Source organism: Heptranchias perlo, chromosome 39 (assembly GCF_035084215.1).
Source record: "Heptranchias perlo isolate sHepPer1 chromosome 39, sHepPer1.hap1, whole genome shotgun sequence".
Classification (NCBI taxonomy): Eukaryota; Metazoa; Chordata; class Chondrichthyes; order Hexanchiformes; family Hexanchidae; genus Heptranchias; species Heptranchias perlo.
The window spans coordinates 5,000,173-5,021,815 of NC_090363.1; the positions used below are offsets into that span (position 1 = coordinate 5,000,173).

At 45.4% G+C, this 21,643-nt stretch overlaps 3 protein-coding genes across 3 annotated transcripts; all 3 read right to left on the reverse strand.

Annotated features, from left to right (window-relative positions):
• Window positions 1-10,393: 10,393 nt before the first annotated feature.
• LOC137304887 (histone H2B type 1-A-like) lies at window positions 10,394-11,612 on the reverse strand. The gene has a single exon (XM_067973680.1). It carries the CDS (start codon window positions 11,326-11,328, stop codon window positions 10,921-10,923), a length of 408 nt encoding a protein of 135 aa, XP_067829781.1. The 5' UTR covers window positions 11,329-11,612; the 3' UTR covers window positions 10,394-10,920.
• A 1,127-nt stretch (window positions 11,613-12,739) lies between these two features.
• Window positions 12,740-13,704, reverse strand: LOC137304888 (histone H1-like). Its single transcript, XM_067973681.1, has one exon. The coding sequence runs from the start codon at window positions 13,655-13,657 to the stop codon at window positions 12,962-12,964; it is 696 nt and encodes a 231-aa protein (XP_067829782.1). The 5' UTR covers window positions 13,658-13,704; the 3' UTR covers window positions 12,740-12,961.
• A 6,000-nt stretch (window positions 13,705-19,704) lies between these two features.
• Window positions 19,705-21,288, reverse strand: LOC137304889 (histone H1-like). The gene has a single exon (XM_067973682.1). The coding sequence runs from the start codon at window positions 21,243-21,245 to the stop codon at window positions 20,616-20,618; it is 630 nt and encodes a 209-aa protein (XP_067829783.1). The 5' UTR covers window positions 21,246-21,288; the 3' UTR covers window positions 19,705-20,615.
• Window positions 21,289-21,643: the final 355 nt, after the last annotated feature.

Genomic DNA, 21,643 nt, shown 5'->3' on the forward strand with positions numbered 1-21,643 from the left:
GATGATGGACTCGATCTTTGTGGTGGGTTCATTTTCCGTTATGTTACTGCTGCAGCCGTTGAGAACCTGCTTCGAATGGCCCCGGGTTTCTTGTTCTCTTCGTGCATCCCTTTTTTAATATTTTAGATCTTGTTTAGTTATTTGGATAAATACCTGAAGGGGACGAGTTTGCAGGGCTAATTGGATAGCTCTTTCAAAGAGCCAGCACAGGCAAGTTGGGCCGAACGACCTCCTTCTGTGCTCTGATTCTATTTTCTCCTGAGCCAAAAAACTGAGATTCGTCCCCAGTAATCTGTCGGGTCATTCATCAAAACTAATAAGGGAGGGGGAGGGGTTACACAAGTTTTATAAACAAAAAGCAAGCCAGCCATCTCGCAGTTGGAATCGTAGAATGGTTACAGCACAGAAGACCATTCGACCCACCGAGCCCTTGCTGGGATTTTAAATTTTAAAAAGTAAAGCAGTCAGTTTTTGATGTTTGTCCACACACATTTTGTACTTCATTGGCTGTAAAGTACTTTGGGATATCTTGAGGTCGTGAAAGGTGCTATATAAAGGCAAGTTCTTAAGTTGATGTTTGAACTCATCTGTTCACATTTATTTGTTTGGGGGAGGGGGGAGGGGGGAAGTTTTGTGGGAGAAAGTGCTCTTGAAAGGATCGAGTGTGTGTGTCAATTTGTTTGTTTTAGGGAGTGAGGAGAATGATGGAGTTACTTCAAAAAAATCTTGATGTATTAAAAATAAAAGACAGTAGCATTACACATCCACCTTTGTGACATGTCAGCCAGCTTCTGGTCCTCACTCTGCTTTTCCTCCACCAGTGACCAGTCTCCCTGACGTTAGGCCTAACGTCAGGGAGACTGGTCACTGGTGGAGGAAAAGCAGAGTTTTTGATGTTTGTCCACGCACTTTTTGGAAAAGAGACTCTCCAGTGGATGCCCCTTCCTTTCACTTTACGAGCTGCAATGAGTAAGTGGGTTTTTGTAGCTGAAGTGCTTTATTTCTGTTGTACCTGCGGCCGACCCTTTCACTGCAGGCAAACCGCAACGAAATCCTCCGGAGTGTTTCTAACTTCACCGTTCTCGATTTGCAGCCATGACTCTGCCTCTCGCTGCTGTTTTCATTGGTACTCCTGCCTTTTGAGAGGGATTTGATCAGGGGCAGCGGTGGTTTTCAGATGGATGTAATCTGAATGTAGCCCGGTCGGTCGTTTTGTATTCTCGGCCTAACGTCGGAGACTGGTCACTGGTGGAGGAAAAGCAGAGTGAGGACCAGAAGCTGGCTGACATGTCACAAAGGTGGATGTGTAATGCTACTGTCTTTTATTTTTAATACATCAAGATTTTTTTGAAGTAACTCCATCATTCTCCTCACTCCCTAAAACAAACAAATTGACACACACACTCGATCCTTTCAAGAGCACTTTCTCCCACAAAACTTCCCCCCCCCCCCCCCCCCCCCCCCCCCAAACAAATAAATGTGAACAGATGAGTTCAAACATCAACTTAAGAACTTGCCTTTATATAGCACCTTTCATGACCTCAAGATATCCCAAAGTACTTTACAGCCAATGAAGTACTTTTGAAGTGTAGTTACTGTTGTAATGTAGCAGCCAATTTATGCACAGCAAGCTCCCACAAACAGCAATGAGATAATGACCAGATAATCTTTTTTAATGATGTTGGTTGACAGATAAATATTGGCCAGGACAACTCTCTTGCTCCTCTTGGAGACACTGCTGTAGGATCTTTTGCCTCCAGCTAAGGGACCAGACGGGCCTCGGTTTAATATCTCATCCGAAAGATGGCACCTCTGACAGTGTAGCACTCCCTCACTACTGCACTGTGTGTGTCAGCCTGAATTTTTGTGCTCAAGTCTCTGGAGTGGGACTTGGACCCTCAACCTACTGATATCAGAGGTGAGAGTGGGACCCACTGAACCATGGCTGGCACACTTTTTAAAAACTCACAATCGTGAAATGGCTGGTTCTTTATAAAACCTGTGTGACCCCTTGTTTGTTTTGCTTGCAAGAATCATTCGTCACACACTAGCAGACGTGCCAGCTCAAGTCGGTGATTCAGTGACACCATCAGTAATACATGCTGCTCTCTCAATTAAAGTGAATCCCAATGACTTTTGTTCACTGTAAAAATGGAAATCCTGTAACCTCATACAAACCACTATTATGTGCTGTAAGTGGGTATTGAGGTGCTTAAGATGATCAAAAGAGTTGATATATAGATAGAAACTTTGCTCTGGTGGAGGGAGGGGGGTAGGTGGAGTGCATAACCTTAAAATTAGAGCTGGGCCATTCAGGGGTGATGTCAGGAAGTGTTTCTTCACACATAGGGGAGTGGAAATCTGGAACTCTTTCCCCCCCCCCCCCCCCCCCAAAAAAAAACTGTTGAGGCTGGGGGTCAATTGAAAATTTCAAAACTGAGATTGATAGATTTTTGTTAGGCAAAGGGTATTAAGGGTTATGGATCCAAGGCAGGTAGATGGAGTTAAGACACAGATCAGCCATGATCTAATTGAATGGCAGAACAGGCTTGAGGGGCTGAATGGCCTCCTCCTCCTATTAGTAATACCTTCAGTGCATAGTTTCCCTGCACTACAGCACTTACATTCTTCCTCTTGACGCTAAAATTCGGTGAGAGTGACTGCATATCAGGTTTGATGTGTGGAGCGTACAGCTTGTCAAAAAATAACTTGCAAATTGCTGAGGAAGGCTCATTTTTGAGGGCTTCCATCATTTGCAGCAAGCTCCTGGCATTCCCTTTTGATGCAAAACTTCTGCACAGTTTAAAATGTTGCCCTCGAGTAATGAATGATTCCTGTTGTGAATTGGAATCTGTTCAATCGCGTGATGAAATGCATTACTGTAAGCTGTGACCCAGGGACTCAGCACGACCCCTCTGAGTCTGTTTATGTGATGTTTTCCTCGTGGATGCTGTGAAGGACCTGAAGACGTACACTATATGGAACATTGATGGCATCACAGCTGTCGGGGGAGGCAGCTCCTCTCTGAACCTTGGCAGCGTTATCTTTAGTTGAATCCTGTTCAGATTTTTTTTTGTGGCTTACAACAGCTATCTGGCTATCCACTTCTCCCATTTCCCTTTAACCATTACAGCGGAGGGAAAAAAATAAATTCAACTAGGCTTTTTTTTAAAGCACTATTTCTGATGGAATGCTTTATGTATTAAAATCGAAAATAAGGCTGTTCCGAAATCCTTTCTTGTATATAAAATTTATGAATTTTTTTCCTGATTGACGTGGCTCCTGCTCACTTTTGTTTTTGCCAAGCTGGCTGCCTTGATGCCGACAGGAAACCCATTGCCACCCTGAAACACAACTGAAGAGTAAGAGTTTAGTTTATTTTTTGATCTGGGAGTGCTTTTATATATCACTTGCTCATTTAGGATTAATTAGAGCCCAGAACCACCGGACTCTGAAATGTAGCCCACTCACTGTCTGTGACAATGCCACAGAAAATGTACTATGAAGTAACACAGTTAAAATAGAAAATAAAATGTCGCCATATCTTCAGGCTTGATGTTAAGAAAACGTCAAGTGTTCGGGCTTTCTGAGGCGAGACCCTTGCTGAAAAGCAGCCGGCAACTTGGAGTTACAGTGCCGCCTAAAACTCCACCTGACCAGTGCCCAAATTTACTGATGGCAAATTCTTGCGCGTTCCTTTGCGGTGATGCAAAACGGGTGCTATGGAATTGGCTGCCCGTTATACTCCCTGTCTGATCGACATGAGGCGGTGCGTATAATGGGCGGCTGATTCCATTGCGCCTGTTTTGGATCACTGCCTATGTCTCTTATTATGGCGCTGATTTCCAATGTTGGGAGAAACATAGAAAATAGGAGCAAGAGTAGGCCCTTCGAGCCTGCTCCACCATTCAAAATGATCATGGCTGATCGTCTAACTCAGTACCCTGTTCCCGCTTTTTCCCCATATCCCTTGATCCCTTTAGCATTAAGTAATATATCTGTCTCCTTCTTGAATACATCTAATGACTTGGCTTCCACTGCCTTCTGTGGTAGAGAATTCCACAGGTTCACCACCCTCTGAGTGAAGAAACTTCTCCTCATCTCGGTTCTAAATGGCATATCCCCGTATCCTGAGACTGTGGCCCCTGGTTCTGGATTCCCCAGCCATTGGGAGCATCCTCCCTGCATCTAGTCTGTCTAGTCCTGTTAGAATTTTATATGTTTTTGATGAGAGGTGCAGTGGAGTGTTTGCTTTGTCATTAAAATCCTGTACAAAGTTTTTAAGGGTTCTGAGGAAGTCCAATGGGCCCTCTAGTCACTCTTAAAATGCGCATTGGAGTCGTGCTGTTGCTGGTGTTAACTTGAAATGGTGTGAAACCATCAGCCAGAGAGGGGTGGGGTGGGGTCGGGTCTGGCATCTTTTGGCTCCAGTGCGCTGAAGAGTCAGATTGGTACCTGACATGGGAGTTATACTTTAAGGGTTATGGAACCAAGGTGGGCAGATGGAGTTAGGACACAGATCAGCCATGATCTAATTGGATGGAGGAACAGGCTCGAGGGGCTGTTCCTATGTTACTATGTCAAGTTTTGAGTTGAAGCAAAACTGGATTAATAACTGTTGCACCCTACCATCCACTAGCATTTGTTTATAAATTATATGAGGAATATCAATTAATGAGATCCCCCCTCCCCCTCTCTGGTTCAGTCAAGAGGAATCAAGTTAAATCAAGACATGGAAGGTTGATCTGAGTGTGCTTGTGGGGGTCAGGGCTTGCAAACAGAGGGGAAGGAACGCGTTACAAAACCAAACGAAAGTGCTGTCAATCACTTCAGGTTGTCGTTCAAACGGAGACGAGGAGCCTTCTGCGGTCACACCTGGAGAAAGTGGGGAATCGAAGCCACCATGTCCTTCCATTTGTTGCAACTGGCAGACCAGGACAAGCTGTCCTTGGTGGGGAAACCCATTTTCAAAGTGATCGGGTCCCTAGTTGTGGCTACCATCTTCTGGGGGATGCAAGAATTGGCAGAAATTGGCTTCCAGTGTCCCTGGATTGATGTGTACAACGAGGTCTACGGCATCTCCTTTCTTGCCGTGCCGGCGGTGGTCCTGACTTTACTGAGTGTCTTCCTGCACAGGGAATGCCTGATGTGCTGCAGATGCCAGCGGATGGACGGCGCAAAATGCACCGATGACCCGACGAGCCCGGACCGACACCGGCATCGCTCCGGCTCTTGGAAGCTCATCGCATTCCTCAAAATATTCTACCACGGCTGGATGTGGATTATAGTTGTCCTACTGGACGGGGACTGTTACGCCTGCATCCATTACTTTTTAAGACTTCCTTCTAGCCAAGGTGTGATGGGCAACTCCGAAAACATCCAGTGTGAGACCAAGATCCGAAATCGGCCAAATGATGAATCGGAGCTGATGCGGGTCTTAAAGTTTGAATCACGGGTGAGTTTTTTTTTGGGACCAATTTTTGTCTACATGGAATTACATTGAATTTTACAGCACAGAAACAGGCCATTCGGCCCAACGGGTCTATGCCGGGTGTTTATGCTCCACACAAGCCTCCTCCCACCTTACTTCATCTCACCCTATCAGCATATCCCTCTAATCCTTTCTCCCTCATGTACTTATCAAGCTTCCCCTTAAATGCATCTAGGTTTAAAAGTTTTCTTGAAACAATGATCCATCTGCTTACCTGAATGCAGTTCCTTTTATTTTTGATTCCCATCTTTTTAGCTGCAAATTGTTGAATCGAATGAACCGTACAGCACAGAAGGAAAGCATTCGGCCCATCGTGCCTGTGCTGGCTCTTTGGAAGAGATATCCAATTAGTCCCACTCCCCTGCTCTTCCCTCATAACCCTGCATTTTTTCCTCCTTCAAGTCTTTATCCAATTCCCTTTTGAAAGTTACTACTGAATCTGCTCCCACCGCCCTCTCAGGCAGGGCATTTCAGATACAACACGCTGGGTAAAAAAAAAATCTCCTCTCCCCCCTGGTTCTTGTCAATGAGTTATGTTTTCATATTTTCACGCTCTTCCCTTGGAGAATAGTTTGAAGTAGTGGAAAGATTCACAGGCTGATTGATAGGCCGTGACTTTAACCTCCTCCCATGACCAGCTGATAGGGTGGTTAGTCCTATATGGGGGGAAGAGGGGGGGGATAAGGAGTTGGGGGGGGGGGGGCGTTGGTTATCAGGTCTTGGGAAAGGATGAGTTAAGAGGCAGCTTGTTGGAAAACTGTGGGCGGACTTCCCATTGACATTAATGCGGGGAAAATCGCTACCAGTGCACCTCCGACTTTTCCCAGAAGCTGCCTGGAAAGGACCCCTGGTGGTGGGAGGCCTTGCGAAAATTCTGCCGTTATATGTCCTTGTTTTTAGCACAATGAGGATGCAAGGAGAAAGACCTGTGTGCAGAGCTCTCTATCCCCAACTTGGAAATAATAATGCAGCAAAGTTCGCTGCCAATGCCAGTTAAATAGCCCTCTACAGCACCATTATCTCCTCCACTTAGTGTTTTAAAGACCTTTTCCCTAATGAAAATAAGTTCATAGGAACATAGGGATTGTTAGACGAATAAAAGTTCCATCCCCTTCTACCATCCGAGTGTAACTTTATCCACAATCAACGTCAAACTCACCGGTCTGTAGTGTCCTGGGTCACTTATGCTAAAAAATAGGAGTAACATCTGCCTTTCTCCAGTCCCCGGGCACCACTCCAGTACTTTTTTTGGTGCGTTTTAGGCCCCCCTTTTTATAAGAAGGACCACTCCAGTATTGGGGGATTTCTGGAAGATTTGCGCCTGCAGCTCCCTCCCATATTTCCTTAAGGATCATTGGACGCATCTTCTCCAGCCCCTGAGATTTATTTGCACAGCTGTTTGGAAACTATGCTGGTAGTAATGTGAACTTAACTCTGCAAAACTGTCTAGTTCCCTTTCCAGATCAAATAAGTTACCCGTTGGTTCAGTTCACCCCCTCCTCCAGTCTCTTTTCGCAACTTATAATAACTTTTCATTCGCTTAGCAGGGTGCGGACATCACCATATTATACAATAGCGAATTTTCCTTAGTTCGCCGGGGCTGTTTTCCTCTGTTGTTTGACCAGTCGGGTTTCAGTGATTAACTGGCCTGGTTGGGTTTTTTCCCCCCCCCCCCAGGTAATTGGTTTGGGACTGTTACTGACACTTGTAGTAATCGCGGTTTGCATCAGCTGCTGCCACGTGTCTCGCTGCTGCGGGAAACCCTACTACTGGTGGGAATATCAACAGATGTACCTGGAAGAGACGGAAAAAATCGTCCTCAATAACTTGAAAGACAGCGCAAGCCGGAGAGCGGAAAACAACTACAAGAATAAAACCAGCGCCGGAGCGGAAGAAGCATGGGAGTGTATTTCCTCAGCGGGATTTGCGAAAATAGAATACCCAGAGGATTTCAGGGTGGTGCCGAGGGCAAATAATGAAAGTGCCCAAAATGACCGATTGCCAATTGATGATGGAGGGCGTCCTGTGAGTGAAGCACCTTTAAAGGATGCGAGCGAAGCAACAGATCGGGACAGTGCACGGTCTGAGCGGGAGGAGGAGGGTATGGATAGCACGCTTGGACAGGGCGAGGCAACAGAGCCTACGGATGATGCACAGGGTCCACACTGTCAGGCAGGACAGGCTGGGGTAACGCCTCCTGAGCAAGAGGAGTCGGGAAAATTGGGATGGAAAACCAGACTGCGAGAGCACCTCCAGGGAATAAGGAGATCCCTACGCAGAACAGTGGGCAGCGCCTTGAGGAAACCTCATCCACTCAAGAACAAAATCAAGGGGGCTGGTTAAGGGACATTGTGGAGACACTATACCAATAAGTAGACTCTCAATTAAAAAAAAAAGTAACTGGAATTTCAAAGATTAATTGTTGTAGACATTCATCGGTAAACTTATAGATTGAGTTATACAAACCACTGGGTTTTATTTATCATTTAATTGTTCATTTAACGTCCACAGTAGCTGGAGATATCTACATCATGAACTCCACACTACAATCTCCAAGGGCTAATATACAATGAACAAAAGGGTTTGACTAGTTAGAATCCAGTAAATTCATAGATAGCAAGACAGAATAAAATAGGCCACCAATGACATCTGTGGTTTAATGGCTAGGAATATCTGCACTGTCATCAGTGATCTAGCACCTTCATCAGGGATGGAAGGATTCTGTCACAAATCAAGCCATAAAATCTACATATATTTTTGTTATCTATTCATGAGATGCAGTTAATCACTTTAATTCTGCATACTGTCGGCCTAGATTTACCTGGAGTGAGATAATTTACATCCCTGATGTGGGGCAGGGTAGGCCATGGGAGGGGGGTTTAAAACAGGTAACTATAAACTATCAACTTCGATTGTTCTGATTATTAGATCGTTTTTAGATCTTTAGTAGAACCTCACAGGTCTAAAAGCATCAAACGCCAATCCTGGTGGCTGGGCACAAAAGCCGGCCAATTGCCGTTGTATTTTTTTTGTTTCGCTGATTGGCATTCTGGAAGGGCTACCTTGATCTCAAATAACCTGGTCCTGCCAATGAGGGAGGTCCTATAGGGCATCTCTGGAGATTACAGCTCCTTCCCTGGTTAGTGAGATAGTTTTGCCTGTTTTCTACCAGTTCTTCAGGGTTCAACACGATAGAGACAAATACTTTAAGACTCACTGGCTATTAGAAATAACTTTAGAGATAAGTTTGATGTTTCAGATGTCGTCCAGGACAGGCATTACTAAAAGAGTTAGTGAAGTATTGCGTCTTTTGCTAATTTTGTGTATCCAAGGGGGCATAAGCTAAACCTTCTGTAGACAAATGAAATCTGCTGTATGCCACTGCTAATGTTTACTTTTAATAAACCTGAATTGTAGTTTATAACCAAAGTCACATGGTCCAATGGTGTTTATTCTTCAACTACCCAAAGATTAGGAGAACATGAGAGGGCTCTTGTCAATTTAGTGAGTGGCAAAAGAACCAGAGGCGAGATGAGGGGAAAAAAATAGGCAGCGAGTTGTTATGATCTGGAATGCGCTGCCTGAAAGGGTGGCGGAAGCAGATTCAATAGTAACTTTCAAAAGGAAATTGGATAAATAGTTGAAGGGGAAAATTTTTCTGGGCAATGGGGAAAGAGCAGGGGAATATGACTAAATTGGCTAACTCTTTCAAAAAGCCAGCACAGTCACGATGGGTCGAACGGCCTCCTTCTGTGCTGTATCATTTTATGATTCTATGAAGCTCAGCAATAAGGGTTTCTCATTGACTCTATAGACAATCTCCACCACCAGATATTGTACATATAAAGACACACTCTGGTTCTTCAAATTCAAAAGGGAATTGGATATATACTTGAAAAGGAAGTCAAACGCAGGGCTGTTGGGAAAGAGCAGGAGCAGTGTGTCTAAATTAGATAGCTCTTTCAAAGAGCCTGCACAGGCACGATGGGCCGAACGGCCTCCTTACGTGCTGTACGATGATAGAGAGGGGTGACGAACTTTATTGGCAACGGTTAGAATTTATAAATACAAGGTCTCCTTATCACGATAGGACAGAAATATGATACACTGAATGTCTATTTAAACTTGTGTTCATTTTATAGATGAAGTGAGGGTGCGGACCTGGCTGAGGATAGCTGAAGGCGGGCTCCGATTCTCCAGCCCACTAAATCCGAGCTGATATTGACACACGTCCATTTTCAAAGCTAAAAGCGACTTATTAAAATGCACCAGAAATAAATTCGTACAAATTCATACTTCAGGGGAAAAAATGCTCGGTGGCATTTGTAAGTAATGTTATGATGCAGGAGTAGCTCTTTCGTTAGTAATGGGACATGACTTGGATGATAATAGTGATATGATCATTATTGCTGATAATATATTAAACGATTTATCCGCTTCTGCAACAGCAGCTGTTAAAGTGTAGCCAATGATTCTGTAAGAATCGCTTGATGTTTCTTGGGACAAGGTGCCTTTGTTTTAAAACTACTTCCACAGTCTTATTAAAAGAAGATAAACAAAATACATAATGAAATAATTTTTTAAAATGAGCATTTAAAAAAAATTAACGAGCTTATAAAGCTTAAATACCCACCGTTGCAAACACCAGCTAGCAACCTTTTAGAACGCATTAAAATAAAATAAAAAATACTGGAAATGCTCAAGATTCGGGCAGTATCCGAAAGATGTTTCCGGTTCTGCTGAAGGATCTCATCATAAAAAAACATTGACTCATCTCTCCTTCAGGCATTTAAAAAAAATTCTAATCTTAAATCTCTTTTAAACGACTAGTTTGGCTCTTTGATAAGTTGGTTTGTGGCTCTGAAAAGAGCCGTTATTGTATTATATTGTGTTGTAGATATACATGCGCACACACACACACACACACACACATATATATATTATAATATAAAAAACATTCAGGGGTGTGTTTCGCCTCCTGTCAGGTACTATTCTGTTGCTCAGAGCATGGGACATATTTAACTTCTTGGGGATATTTAAGTCGTGAAGGGACCTTCGATGAGAACCAGAGGGCTCTCCAATTTCTGATTTCAACATTTGACTCAATCTTCAAGTCACACCTGGTCCGCCCAGACTCCATGTGGTTGAGTTCACATTTGGTAAGATTTCTTGGGGAAATTAGCCGGGGAAATGGCATCAATCACACAGATGCTCTTGAGAATAAGTGAGAAGTTTGGCATTAAATCAAGTCACATTTTGCCCATTTAAGATTTTAGCTTTTATATCGACCCCCAGGTGAGGAGTCAGGGTCCCACAGTACAACACTTACAATAACTTATAAGCCCAAAATAATGTATAGCCCTGGCTTAAGACATTGTGAGTGGCTCTTAAAAGAGCCGTTTGGCGGTTTAATTGCAGGACTTGGGGCTCTACTTGGAGCTGGTGTACTTGGTGACGGCCTTCGTCCCTTCCGACACGGCGTGTTTGGCCAGTTCCCCCGGCAGCAGGAGGCGGACGGCGCTCTGGATCTCCCTGGAGGAGATGGTGTGCCGCCTGCTGTAATGGACCAGGCGGGAAGCCTCGGAGGCGATGCGCTCGAAGATGTCGGTGACGAAGGAGTTGATGACACTCATGGCCTTGGAGGAGATGCCCGTGTCCGGGTGGACCTGCTTCAGCACTTTGTAGATGTAGATGCTGTAACTCTCCCTCCTGCTCCTCCTGTGTTTCTTGTCGCCTTTCCTGGTCATTTTCATAGCGGTTTTTTTCGAGCCCTTCTTCGAAACGGCGCTCTTGGCACCGGCTGTGGTGCTACTGGTGGAAACAGCCGCAGTCGGCATTGCAAAATCTTCCAATTCCTTCCCAACGTTAACACCAAACTAGAAAGCAGCAAAACTTTCTCACACCCTCCAGCTCCCCCATTATATACACAGCGCTATGCTAATGAAGGATGCAAAATCGTCCATTTCAATTGGCTGTTCTGTGAGCAATCTCATTCCTCAGTCTGCACAAATCACCAGTCAGATATTAATCATAGATACAACGCAAAAGGAGGCCATTCGGCTCATCGTGCCAGTGCCGGCTCTTTGAAAGGGCTTTCCAATTATTCCCACTCCCCCCTGCTCTTTCTCCATAGCCCAGCAAATTTTTCTCCTTCAAGTATTTATAACCCCCCCCCCCCGCCTCTCCCCTGCTCCCCCAGTTACTAGCAGATTTTTCTCTGCAAGGGACCCAGCTAAGAGAATGGCAGGGGAGAGAGGCTTAAAGCACAATTCATGCACGAAAATGCAGTTTATGCCAGATTTTGCGATAAGCACTTGCACCCCACCGAGTTAATCCCGGGTGCTGAAGAGGGAAATCTGCCCCTAGATTGTTAGTTACATCATAGAATACATTTGTTAAGCTGGCCTCCTCCACCTTTGACAAGAAATCAATTCAGGGCTGTTTATACAAATATAAACTCATTCTTTCAAGGCTAGAAATTACTACTGGTGTTAACAGCAACAACAATTTGCATTTATATAGTGCCTTTGATGTAGTAAAACGACCTAAGGCGCTTCACAGTAGCGATTATTAAACAAAATTTGACACAGCCACATAAGGAGGTTTGACAGGTGATCAAAAGCTTAGTCAAAGAGGTAAGTTTTAAGGAGCGTCTTAAATGAGGAGAGAGCGATAGAGAGGTGGAGAGGTTTAGGGAGGGAATTCCAGAGCTTAGGATCCAGGCAGCTGAAAGCACGACCGCCAATGGTGGAGCGATTAAAATCGGGGATGCTTAAGAGACCAGAATTGGAGGAGTGCAGAGATCTCGGAGGGTTGTAATGAGTCCTATCTGGGATCTAGTTATTTCCCTACCCTGCACTCACTTATCTAGTTTAAATGATTCTTAATTACTGCCTCAATGTTATCCACATGTCTACTTTTTTCCTACTTTGTTTTGGTTCAGACCATACAGGAAGAAGAAATGGTTAGCAGACCGAGAAGGTCAACCCACAAGGGAGGTCATATTTATCCAATTCCCTTTTGAAAGTTACTATTGAATCTGCTTCCACCGCCCTTTCAGGCAGCGCATTCCAGATCATAACAACTCGCTGCGTAAACAAAAATCTTCATCTCCTCCCTCCCCCCCCCTCTTTTGTCAATTATCTTACATTTGTGACCTACGGTTACTGACCCTCCTGCCAGCGGAAACAGTTTCTCCTTATTTACTCGATCAAAATCCTTCATAATTTTGAACGTCTCTACTAAATCGCCTCTTAACCTTTTCTGCTCTAAAAACAACCCCAGCTTCTCCAGTCTCCCCACATAACTCTTATTCCTGGTACCATTCCAGTAAGCCACATCAGTATTTCCCATTTAAAAAAAAAATCGATATTTACAACCAAACCCATCTACATTCGAGCAATCTCTTTTTCTGAAGGACTTTGGTGGCTCTGAAAAGAGCCTTTTTTTTTGTTCCCACAATATTTTTGCTCAGATTGTTTCCGCTCGGATTCCACCCTCGCGGTTATCCGCCTTGGCCGTTTCATCACTTGGGTATTGCTGGGCTTCTTGCTTGCGGAGTTGACCGTCCGCTGGCGGCAGCTCCTTGGCCGCTCTCCTGGGCCGCCCGACGCCCCTCCTCACCGCCTTCCGGACACCACCACCACCGCCACCCTTGATCCTGACCCTTCTCTGGCCAGGACCGCCGCCGGCTCTCCCGTTCTTCCTCTGAATCCTCGGCTTGCTCTTCCTGGCGGGACTCCTTTTCCTCCTGCTCCTCTTGGCGGCCGCCGCCTTCCTCTGGTAGCGGCCCCGGGAGGCGGCCCGTCTCCTGCCGGCCGCCAGGCGGCTCTTGGTCTTCACGTACCGCCGCCGGTTGACTTTGAAGGAGCCGTTGGCCCCGGTGCCCGCCGTTTGCAGCAGCGAGCCGCTGGTCACCAGGCTCCTCACCGTCTGGTTCACCCGCGAGTTGTTCTTGGACACGTCGAAGCCGGCGGCCGACAGCACCTTCTTGACAGCGACCAGCGACAGGCCGCGGCGCTCCTTGGAAGACGCCACCGCCTCCATGATCTGACCGGCCAGGGTGGCGGAGGCGCGCCCGCCCGCCTGCCGCGCCCGGGGCGGGCTCCTCCTCTTCCTCGCCTTCTTGCCTCGGGAGGGGTCTCCGGCCGGATCGCCCCAGCCCATTTGGTTGTGACGGCGCGACGTTCAGCACCTTTTCCCTCCGGCTCGTCCGCGCTCGACGCCGCGGTGACCGATTCTCCGAAGGGGGCGGCGGCGGCGGCGCCATTTAAAATCTCAAGGCGGACGTTTCAGAGTCAACTCCTCCCCCGGGGACCCGGCGCGTGGCCGAGCGGCGCGCGGCCCCAGGGGTTTATTATTTGCCTTTCTCTGTCTGTCAAAAGCATCCAATTTGGTTGCAAGATCTTCAAATCTCCGAAACCTTCAACCCTCCCAGGAGGGTGCATCGGTGACGCGCACTGGCCCTACGCGCGCTGTGATTTTGTTTTTTTCCCCGAGGCGGTCCCGTGTTTTAAAATATGACCCTTGGGTGCAATAAGACAGAGCCTGCACTGAAAGTTTGCACCGTGCGTGTCATCGATGCACCCGCCTGGGAGGGTTGGGAGGTTTTGGAGATTTGAAGATCTTGCAATCAAATTGGATGCTTTTCATACGCATGCATATAGTGACACCACGAGTCCTGGACAGAATGGGTAACTCCCCCGTCAATCACGCCTAGAGACCACACTGCTGCAAGTGGCAACTCATTGGCTCCCGCAGTGGTGTCAATCCTCACTTCGTTATTTATTTCTTCCTCCAAACTATTCCCAGGGCGAAACGCTTTGAGTGAGATTGGCACTTTTATTCGCAACGGATAAGGAATGATCAACGTTTCACCCACAAATCATTTCATTATTAATGCAAAAGATTTTTTTATATAGCTTAATGACAAGGGCACGGTAACACAAGACTGAAGATTAAAGCGATCTGCTGATGAAACCAACAGTATAAGACAAAGGAAGACCTTGAGGCGGGAGAAATTTCACACCTTATTCAATTTTAGACGTATTAAAGATTTTCAATTTGTACTAGAGTAAAAACACGTTCAAGGCAGGTTTTGGTCATTAAAACAGTCTCCAATTGCAAATTTCTGGATATATATGACATTAAAGCAAAAAACTTTTTTATTTGCATGCGTAAGTGACTTCAATATTGAAGGGGCTTATTGCAGTATTTTCTATCTATAATGCACATGGTATAAATTAATTTTCTGTACGATGCTGAGGACAGAACCAGCGATATGCGGCGGCGAGTCGCGATATTTGGCACCTCCGTTCCTTTGGCGGCTTTTTTTTGGTTAACGACGACGTTACAGATTTTTTTTCTTGATTAACATATTGCACGAAAAACGGAAGTCTTCTGAAGATTAGAGGAAAATATTTGTTAATTCATTCACGTTTTCTATATTAGCAGGGTTGATTTTGTGGCGCAGTACTCTTGTATCCTCGTAACATTTTTAAAATTTACACTTGTCGATCGTTAAGATTCATCATTTTGAAAACATGTTTGACCGTTCAGTCTATGGGCGCAGAATTTGCTGCAACCGAGAACACCATGCAGATCAGTCAATCTTTTGGACGTTGTCTGCAGCAGATACATTTAGTTCACCCCTTGTACTCTGCCTATTCCCCAAGATCACTCATGCATCGTTGAAACTTTTCTGAGTTCCTGGAGGATAACGAAATTGCAATGTAATTGACATATTGTGAGGAAGCCCAACTCTTTGTTCAGATTTTGGAATGTCACTAATGTGAATTTGGAACAGAAGTGGGCTGAAGTCCCGAGGAACTCTCGCCATTGGGCGAAACCTGGTGGAAATTGTTGAGTTCATTCTGACACCAATCTTTGCCAGGAAATTTGCTATTCTTTGGATCAGCTTACTGGGAGATGGCGTATCACAGTCCTTTTTGGCAATTCTTGTTGAAAGCCTTTCTCACCTCCAGCAACATTGCCAGTGTGCACTCTTTCCTACTAAAAAACTACGGGGACGTGCCCTGACAGTCACAGCAAGTTGTTACTGGCGCTTCCTCCTCTCCTGTATTGAAGAAGTTAATGCTCTCGAGGTGGTGGAATATGATGATTCTCTCCAGCATGTATTTGGTGATAATATTCACTCCCGGAGCTTTCTCTCAATGTAGAGATCCAGAGGTAGATTTTTCTGGCCGGTTGCTAAGGACGACCCATGGTTTGTTACCATTTTGACATCCTTTTTCTTATCAAATGGTTTCAAATTTGCAACAGTCTGGTTTGATAAGGTCTGTGGATTTCGGTGCCGGCAGGAGCAAATTCAGTCCAATTGTGTAACCATTCTGTTACATGGCTGTGCAGAAAAATCTTTAGTGTCAGCCTTCGCAGGATGAAGCTGAAAAAATACGGAGAATGAGCCTTAACACTGCCATTGAACAAGCTTCTAATGTGAACTATCCGTTATTATGCAAGGCTCTTTCGCGAACGCCAAAGCAAAACTTCTGGAGAGATATTTGGGGTACCAGAAAAAAATAAACTTGTACCAAACTTCCCAAAATGCAAGAAGCAATTGTCTTGTACAGCTAAGGGTATGTACAACTTAGAGCCAAAGAGAAACTGGTGAACACCGAGGTTTTAATCATAGAATCATAGAAATTTACGGCACACAAGGAGGCCATTCGGCCCATCGTGTCTGTGCCAGCCAAAAAAGAGCTACCCAGCCTAATCCCACTTTCCAGCTCTCAGTGCGTAGCCTTGTAGGTTACTTCAAGTGCATATCCAAATACCTTTTAAATACAACGAGGGTTTCTGCATCTACCGCCCTTTCAAGCAGTGAGTTCCAGACCCCCACCACCCTCTGGGTGAAAAAATTCCTCAACTCTATTCCTTCTACCAATTACTTTACATCTATGCCCCCTGGTCACTGACCCCTCTGTTAAGGGAATAAGTCCTTCCTATCCACTCTATCTAGTCCCGTCATTTTATATACCTCAATTAAATCTCTCCTCAGCCTCCTCTGTTCCAAAGAAAACAACACCAGCCTATCCAATCTTTCCTCATAGCTAAAATTCTCCAGTCCTGGCAACATCCTTGTAAATCTCCTCTGTACCCTCCCTAGTGCAATCACATCTTTCTTGTAATGTGGTGACCAGAACTGTATGCAGTACTCTAGCTGTGGCCAAACTGGTGTTTTATACAGTTCTAGGATAACTTCCCTGCTCTTATATTCTATGCCTCGGCTAATAAAGGAAAGTATCCTGTATGGCTTCTTAACCACCTTATCTACCTGTCCTGCTACCTTCGGGGATCTGTGGACATGCACTCCAAGGTTTCTCTGTTCTTCTACATTTCTAGTATCCTCCCATTTATTGTGTATTCCCTTGCCTTGTTTGCCCTCCCCAAATGAGTTGCCTCACACTTCTCCGGATTGAATTCCACTTGCCACTTTTCTGCCCACCTGACCAGTCCATTGATAACTTCCTGCAGTCTACAGCTTTCTTCCTCACTATCAACCACATGGCCAATTTTTGTATCATCTGCTAACTTCTTAATCATACCCCCTACATTTAAATCTAAATCATTGATATATACCACAAAAAGCAAGGGACCTAGTACTGAACCCTGTGGAACCCGCCTGGAAACAGTCTTTCAGTCACAAAAACACCCATCGACCATTACCATTTGCTTCCTGCCACCGAGCCAATTTTGGATCCAACTAGCCACTTTCCCTTGGGTCCCATGGGCTTTTACTTTCCTGACCAGTCTGCCATGTGCGACCTTGTCAAAATCCTTGCTAAAATCCATGTAGCATGCATCAAACGCATGAAAGAGATAATGAAAGACATACCGAAGTTAGATTTATGAAGCAGGAAAGAACATCTTTGGTAAAGATTTGAACACCATCTATATGGATTCACACCCTTTGTCCTTCACTTTCTTGTCACTTTTTTACTATTTTGATGCAATACAGTGTTGTATTATGCCTCCTAATTTAGTTACATATTACAGGTTTAGATTTATCTCTCACCACTCATTGCTGCCTAGGGCCATTCAATGTATCCTTCACCATCAAAGTGGTCTCAAGCAAGACTTCAATCCGGGACTAAATTACCTCTGGTAAGAAATCTCAGCAAGGTGGATTTGATGCCATGCAATGTAAATCTGTAGCTACACATCTGCTAGGAATCGAGCTGTTTGGACTCACAGTAAGGATAAACAAAGTCTATCTCCATAATGGGTCAACATTGGAAAGATGATTGCTGAATCATTGGACATGAATTTAGATTTGAGGTTAGGATCAGATCAGCCATGATCTTATTGAATGGCGGAGCAGGATCGAGGGGCCGATTGGCCTACTCCTGCTCCTATTTCTTATGTTCTTATGTTCTTATGAATAGGTAAGTGTGATTCACCTTAGACATGACTGTATTAGAGGGAAGGTGGGGGAGGGGAGAATGGGGGGAAGGGTGGGGGGATTGGTTGGTAGCGGCTTATGGAAGAATTCCATATTCCCCATGTTGCAGATCCCAAGGAAGCAGATAGAATAAATCCCCAAAGATAAAAAAATACCATTTCTGGGAGATACTGAGTAGCGACATCTGAATCTAAACCAGACTAATCCCATACTAGAGCTATATACGTGTAGAAATAAAGTTAACTGAATGCTCCTGCAGTACTTGGACAGCAAAGGCTGTCTTTGTTGTTTTTTTTTAACCTGTCCTTCAAGTTCGATTTGAACTCCTATATATCAAATGGAGAGGAAAGAATCCGCTGATTTCCAAGCAGGGGGTTTGATTCCAAGTGTTTGATTGTTGAAATGTAGACCAGAGACAACCATGCTGGAAACAAGCTGCTAGATCAAAGAAGTGAGAGTATCAAACCTTTAATTCAAGAGCTCCTGCCACTATTCCCCTTACCTCTGGGAGTACTTGGTTTGGGGGCTTTGAAGTTCTCCAAGTAGTGCAGAGACGACACCACTCAGATCCATAAAAGATCAAACAGGAATCATTTTGTAACCCACTTCAAACATCGCCTTTGAATACAGTGGTGAAAGATGAGAGACTAGGAAAGTCAAAGGATACTGTATGACGCGAATGGTGACCATTTCCCAGAGACAGCATTAATATTGTACAAGGCCAGTGACAAAATCTTTTGATGGGGAATAGAGCCTTACCCACGCACTTATGGCAAGTGGAGGAACCAACTTTGTTCTCAATTATCTCCAATGCCTCACTACCAATATCAGATACTAACCTGTACCTGGATATCTCCCAGTGCTGCTTCCTGAGATGAAAGCTCTCAGCTAATTTGTCTTGGTGTGTAAGATTGGGGCCTTGATCAGATGATAGGGGTTGATGCCAGCTGGCCCATGTCTGTAGACAACTCTATCAGACCTGAGTTGAGTTCTCAGACAGTAGGAGAGGCTGTTTCCAGGATTTGCTAGCCGATTTGTGGCATCTAAAAACTGGAGGTCAAAGTTGCTGGTGGTACCAATGGTGTGGAATGATACCAGTGTCACAGACTTCACCCTTATCAAACAAGGCAAAAGTGAAGCTGGCTGTATCCAAGGGTGCTGGTTGACATTTTCTGCTGTAGCATCTTTTAGTCTAGTTTGGTGTGGGCAAAAATACCCGGATAACTACCATATGCTTCAACATCCCATTTGCAAAATAAACCTTAAAGATGTCAGGGACATCCACCACACTAAACGCTTCAGAGCATTTGGAACAATGCTTAAAGCCAGGTGATCATGCTGCCTATTTGATTAATGGTTGTTTTAAAAAAAATATTTTGATGAGAGGGAAAACCTGCGGGTGAAAACCTGAGAGAGAAATATCTGGGGGTGAAATTCAACTGGGGCGTGGGCGCGAAACGGCCGATCCGCTACCACCCATTTTGCACCCCAGCCGAAGTTACATTTCATCCTCCCTCTGTCTCTTTAATGGTGCTACAATTAACCAGTGAGGCGTGCACAAGATCATCAGATATGCTGCTGCTGCTGGGGGGGAAGGGGGTCGGGAAGAAACTGATGCTTCAGGGCAGGTTAGGTTTTTACAACGTAGGCGTGAGGAGTATCACGCCGTCAACACAGTGACATCACAAAACGTGTGTTTTTCCTAGTGTGATGTGCCGCGATGTCAAGGCACTCCGGCGGATGTAAAGCATGGGAACTTATAGATAAAATAAAGGAACATTTGACTAGTCTCTAATTTTACCACTTTTCTTTTATTCCTTGTATCGATGATGAAATATGACTATACCATTCATATTTGGGGACTGACACGGGCCAGCAAAACAAGCCCAGAGGTTGAAAATGATATTAGTGGACGAATGCTTAATGTTCTCGCACGACATTAATTATGTATCTCTCACTTTTTACACAATTTAAGAGAAACAAAACAAGTTCAGAACTTTCGGACACGACAATAAAATAATATGCTTTTACTCCACAATTAAAAGGTCTGAAATCACCATCGTCAAGAGGCCTTTAAGATAGCAAAAGCTTTAGAAAAGAGTAACTCTGCAACATTACTGCAAACTGAACTGTAACAGTGGGACAGGTTCCAACTGGGGAGGCAAATTTAGAACTGTCAGGAAATTCTTGAAAAAAAAGCTGGGAATCATTTAAGAACTAACATGCTACGATGGGCTATAGATTTTTTCTGGTGAATGAGTTGAATTTATGCTAACTCTTCATCTTGCCAAATATATGCATCGAAAAAAAAGATCTTCACCGCAGCCTTTTTTCAATTAAACTTAATTAAAACTACGACATATTTGGATAATTTGCACGGCGGACATTAAGATGTGTTGTTGATACAGGTTCCCGAAAAGCTAGAACTAGGAAGAAAGCGTTCTAGCCTCCGATAGCTGGAAATCAGATTGGCCAGTGACACGGAAAATGGCAAGCGGCTTCACTCCAAACTGTAACTAACAAACTGGATCACTTTTTTCAACATTTTAAAAATAAACATACTTCATACGTCTTAATTTCCCTTTTATTAAATCTTTTTTTAACACGTATGGCTGCTACATTAACGTCTTGTGACTTGTTTTGGCCCCTTTGTTTGAGTCAGTGGCTCTAGGAAGAGCCGTTCTTTCAATTTTCCAAGTCTTTCTACTTCGCGCTGGACGATGGGGTCTTTGCCGATTTTGTTTCAGTTGGGCACCTGGATACCCTCCTCATTCTTGCAGCTTTCCACTTGGCTGCCATTCTGAACACGGTCGGGGTTCTCCGACCCACGCCCGTTTTCTTCTGCGCTTTCGCTTTCTTTCTGCCCGTCGACGGTCTCCTCGGCATTTTAGGGAGTCTCTTGACCACCACTCGTCGCCTGGTGGCTTCTTTTCCCGACGCCGTCACCCCCGCTGTGATCTCCAGGTCTTTGCTGAGCTTGACCGAACCGGAGGCGCCGGTGCCCGCCGTGTGTACCAGCGAGCCTCTGCTTAACAAGCTCTTGATCGCCCGGTTGACCCGCGAGTTGTTCTTCTCCAGGTTGTAGCCGCTGGCCTTCAGCGCCTTCTTCATGGCGGCCACCGACAAACCGCGGCGCTGCTTGGTGGCCGCCACAGCCTTCATGATCTGCTCGGCCACCGTGCAGCCGAACTTCTTGTGCCGGTAAGGCCTCCTCTTCTTCTTCACAGCAACCGCAATGTCCACCGCCTCGTCTGGAGGCGGAAGCGGCGGCGGTGGTAGCGCTGGTGCCGCCGGAGCGGGAAGGTCCATCCCGACCGGCTCAATATCCGCCATCAATCCAAACGACGTCTCCCCTCCTCCTCCGCTCCCGTCGGCAGCGACAGCTGCAATGTGGAGGCGGCGCCGGCAAAGTGATACTTAAAGCCGCGACGCGGACGCGGTAGACTCAACCCGCCGCCCAGCCGCACGCGGGCGGCCCGGGGCTCCGCCCACTTTGTGCTTTCGCTCCGCTGAAAGAGGCTTTGGTTCGCGGAAAATCGAGCGCCGGGGAAGCCGCGCATCGCTCACTCCTATCCCACGCAATCCAATTCGTCGCACGGGCAATGCTTTGCATTTGAAAAACGCGGCGGGGTTATTTTTAACACTCCATAATTGCACCGCCTCCCCCTTAAAAAACCGCCCTGGGTCTGCTTTTTTGCTCTTTCCTGGTTGGAATACCGCAACGACCTGAT

Excerpts from the sequence above, each read along its gene's own strand:
- LOC137304887 (XM_067973680.1), bottom strand. The coding sequence starts at position 11,328 with ATGCCGACTGCGGCTGTTTCCACCAGTAGCACCACAGCCGGTGCCAAG.
- LOC137304888 (XM_067973681.1), bottom strand. The coding sequence starts at position 13,657 with ATGGGCTGGGGCGATCCGGCCGGAGACCCCTCCCGAGGCAAGAAGGCG.
- LOC137304889 (XM_067973682.1), bottom strand. The coding sequence starts at position 21,245 with ATGGCGGATATTGAGCCGGTCGGGATGGACCTTCCCGCTCCGGCGGCA.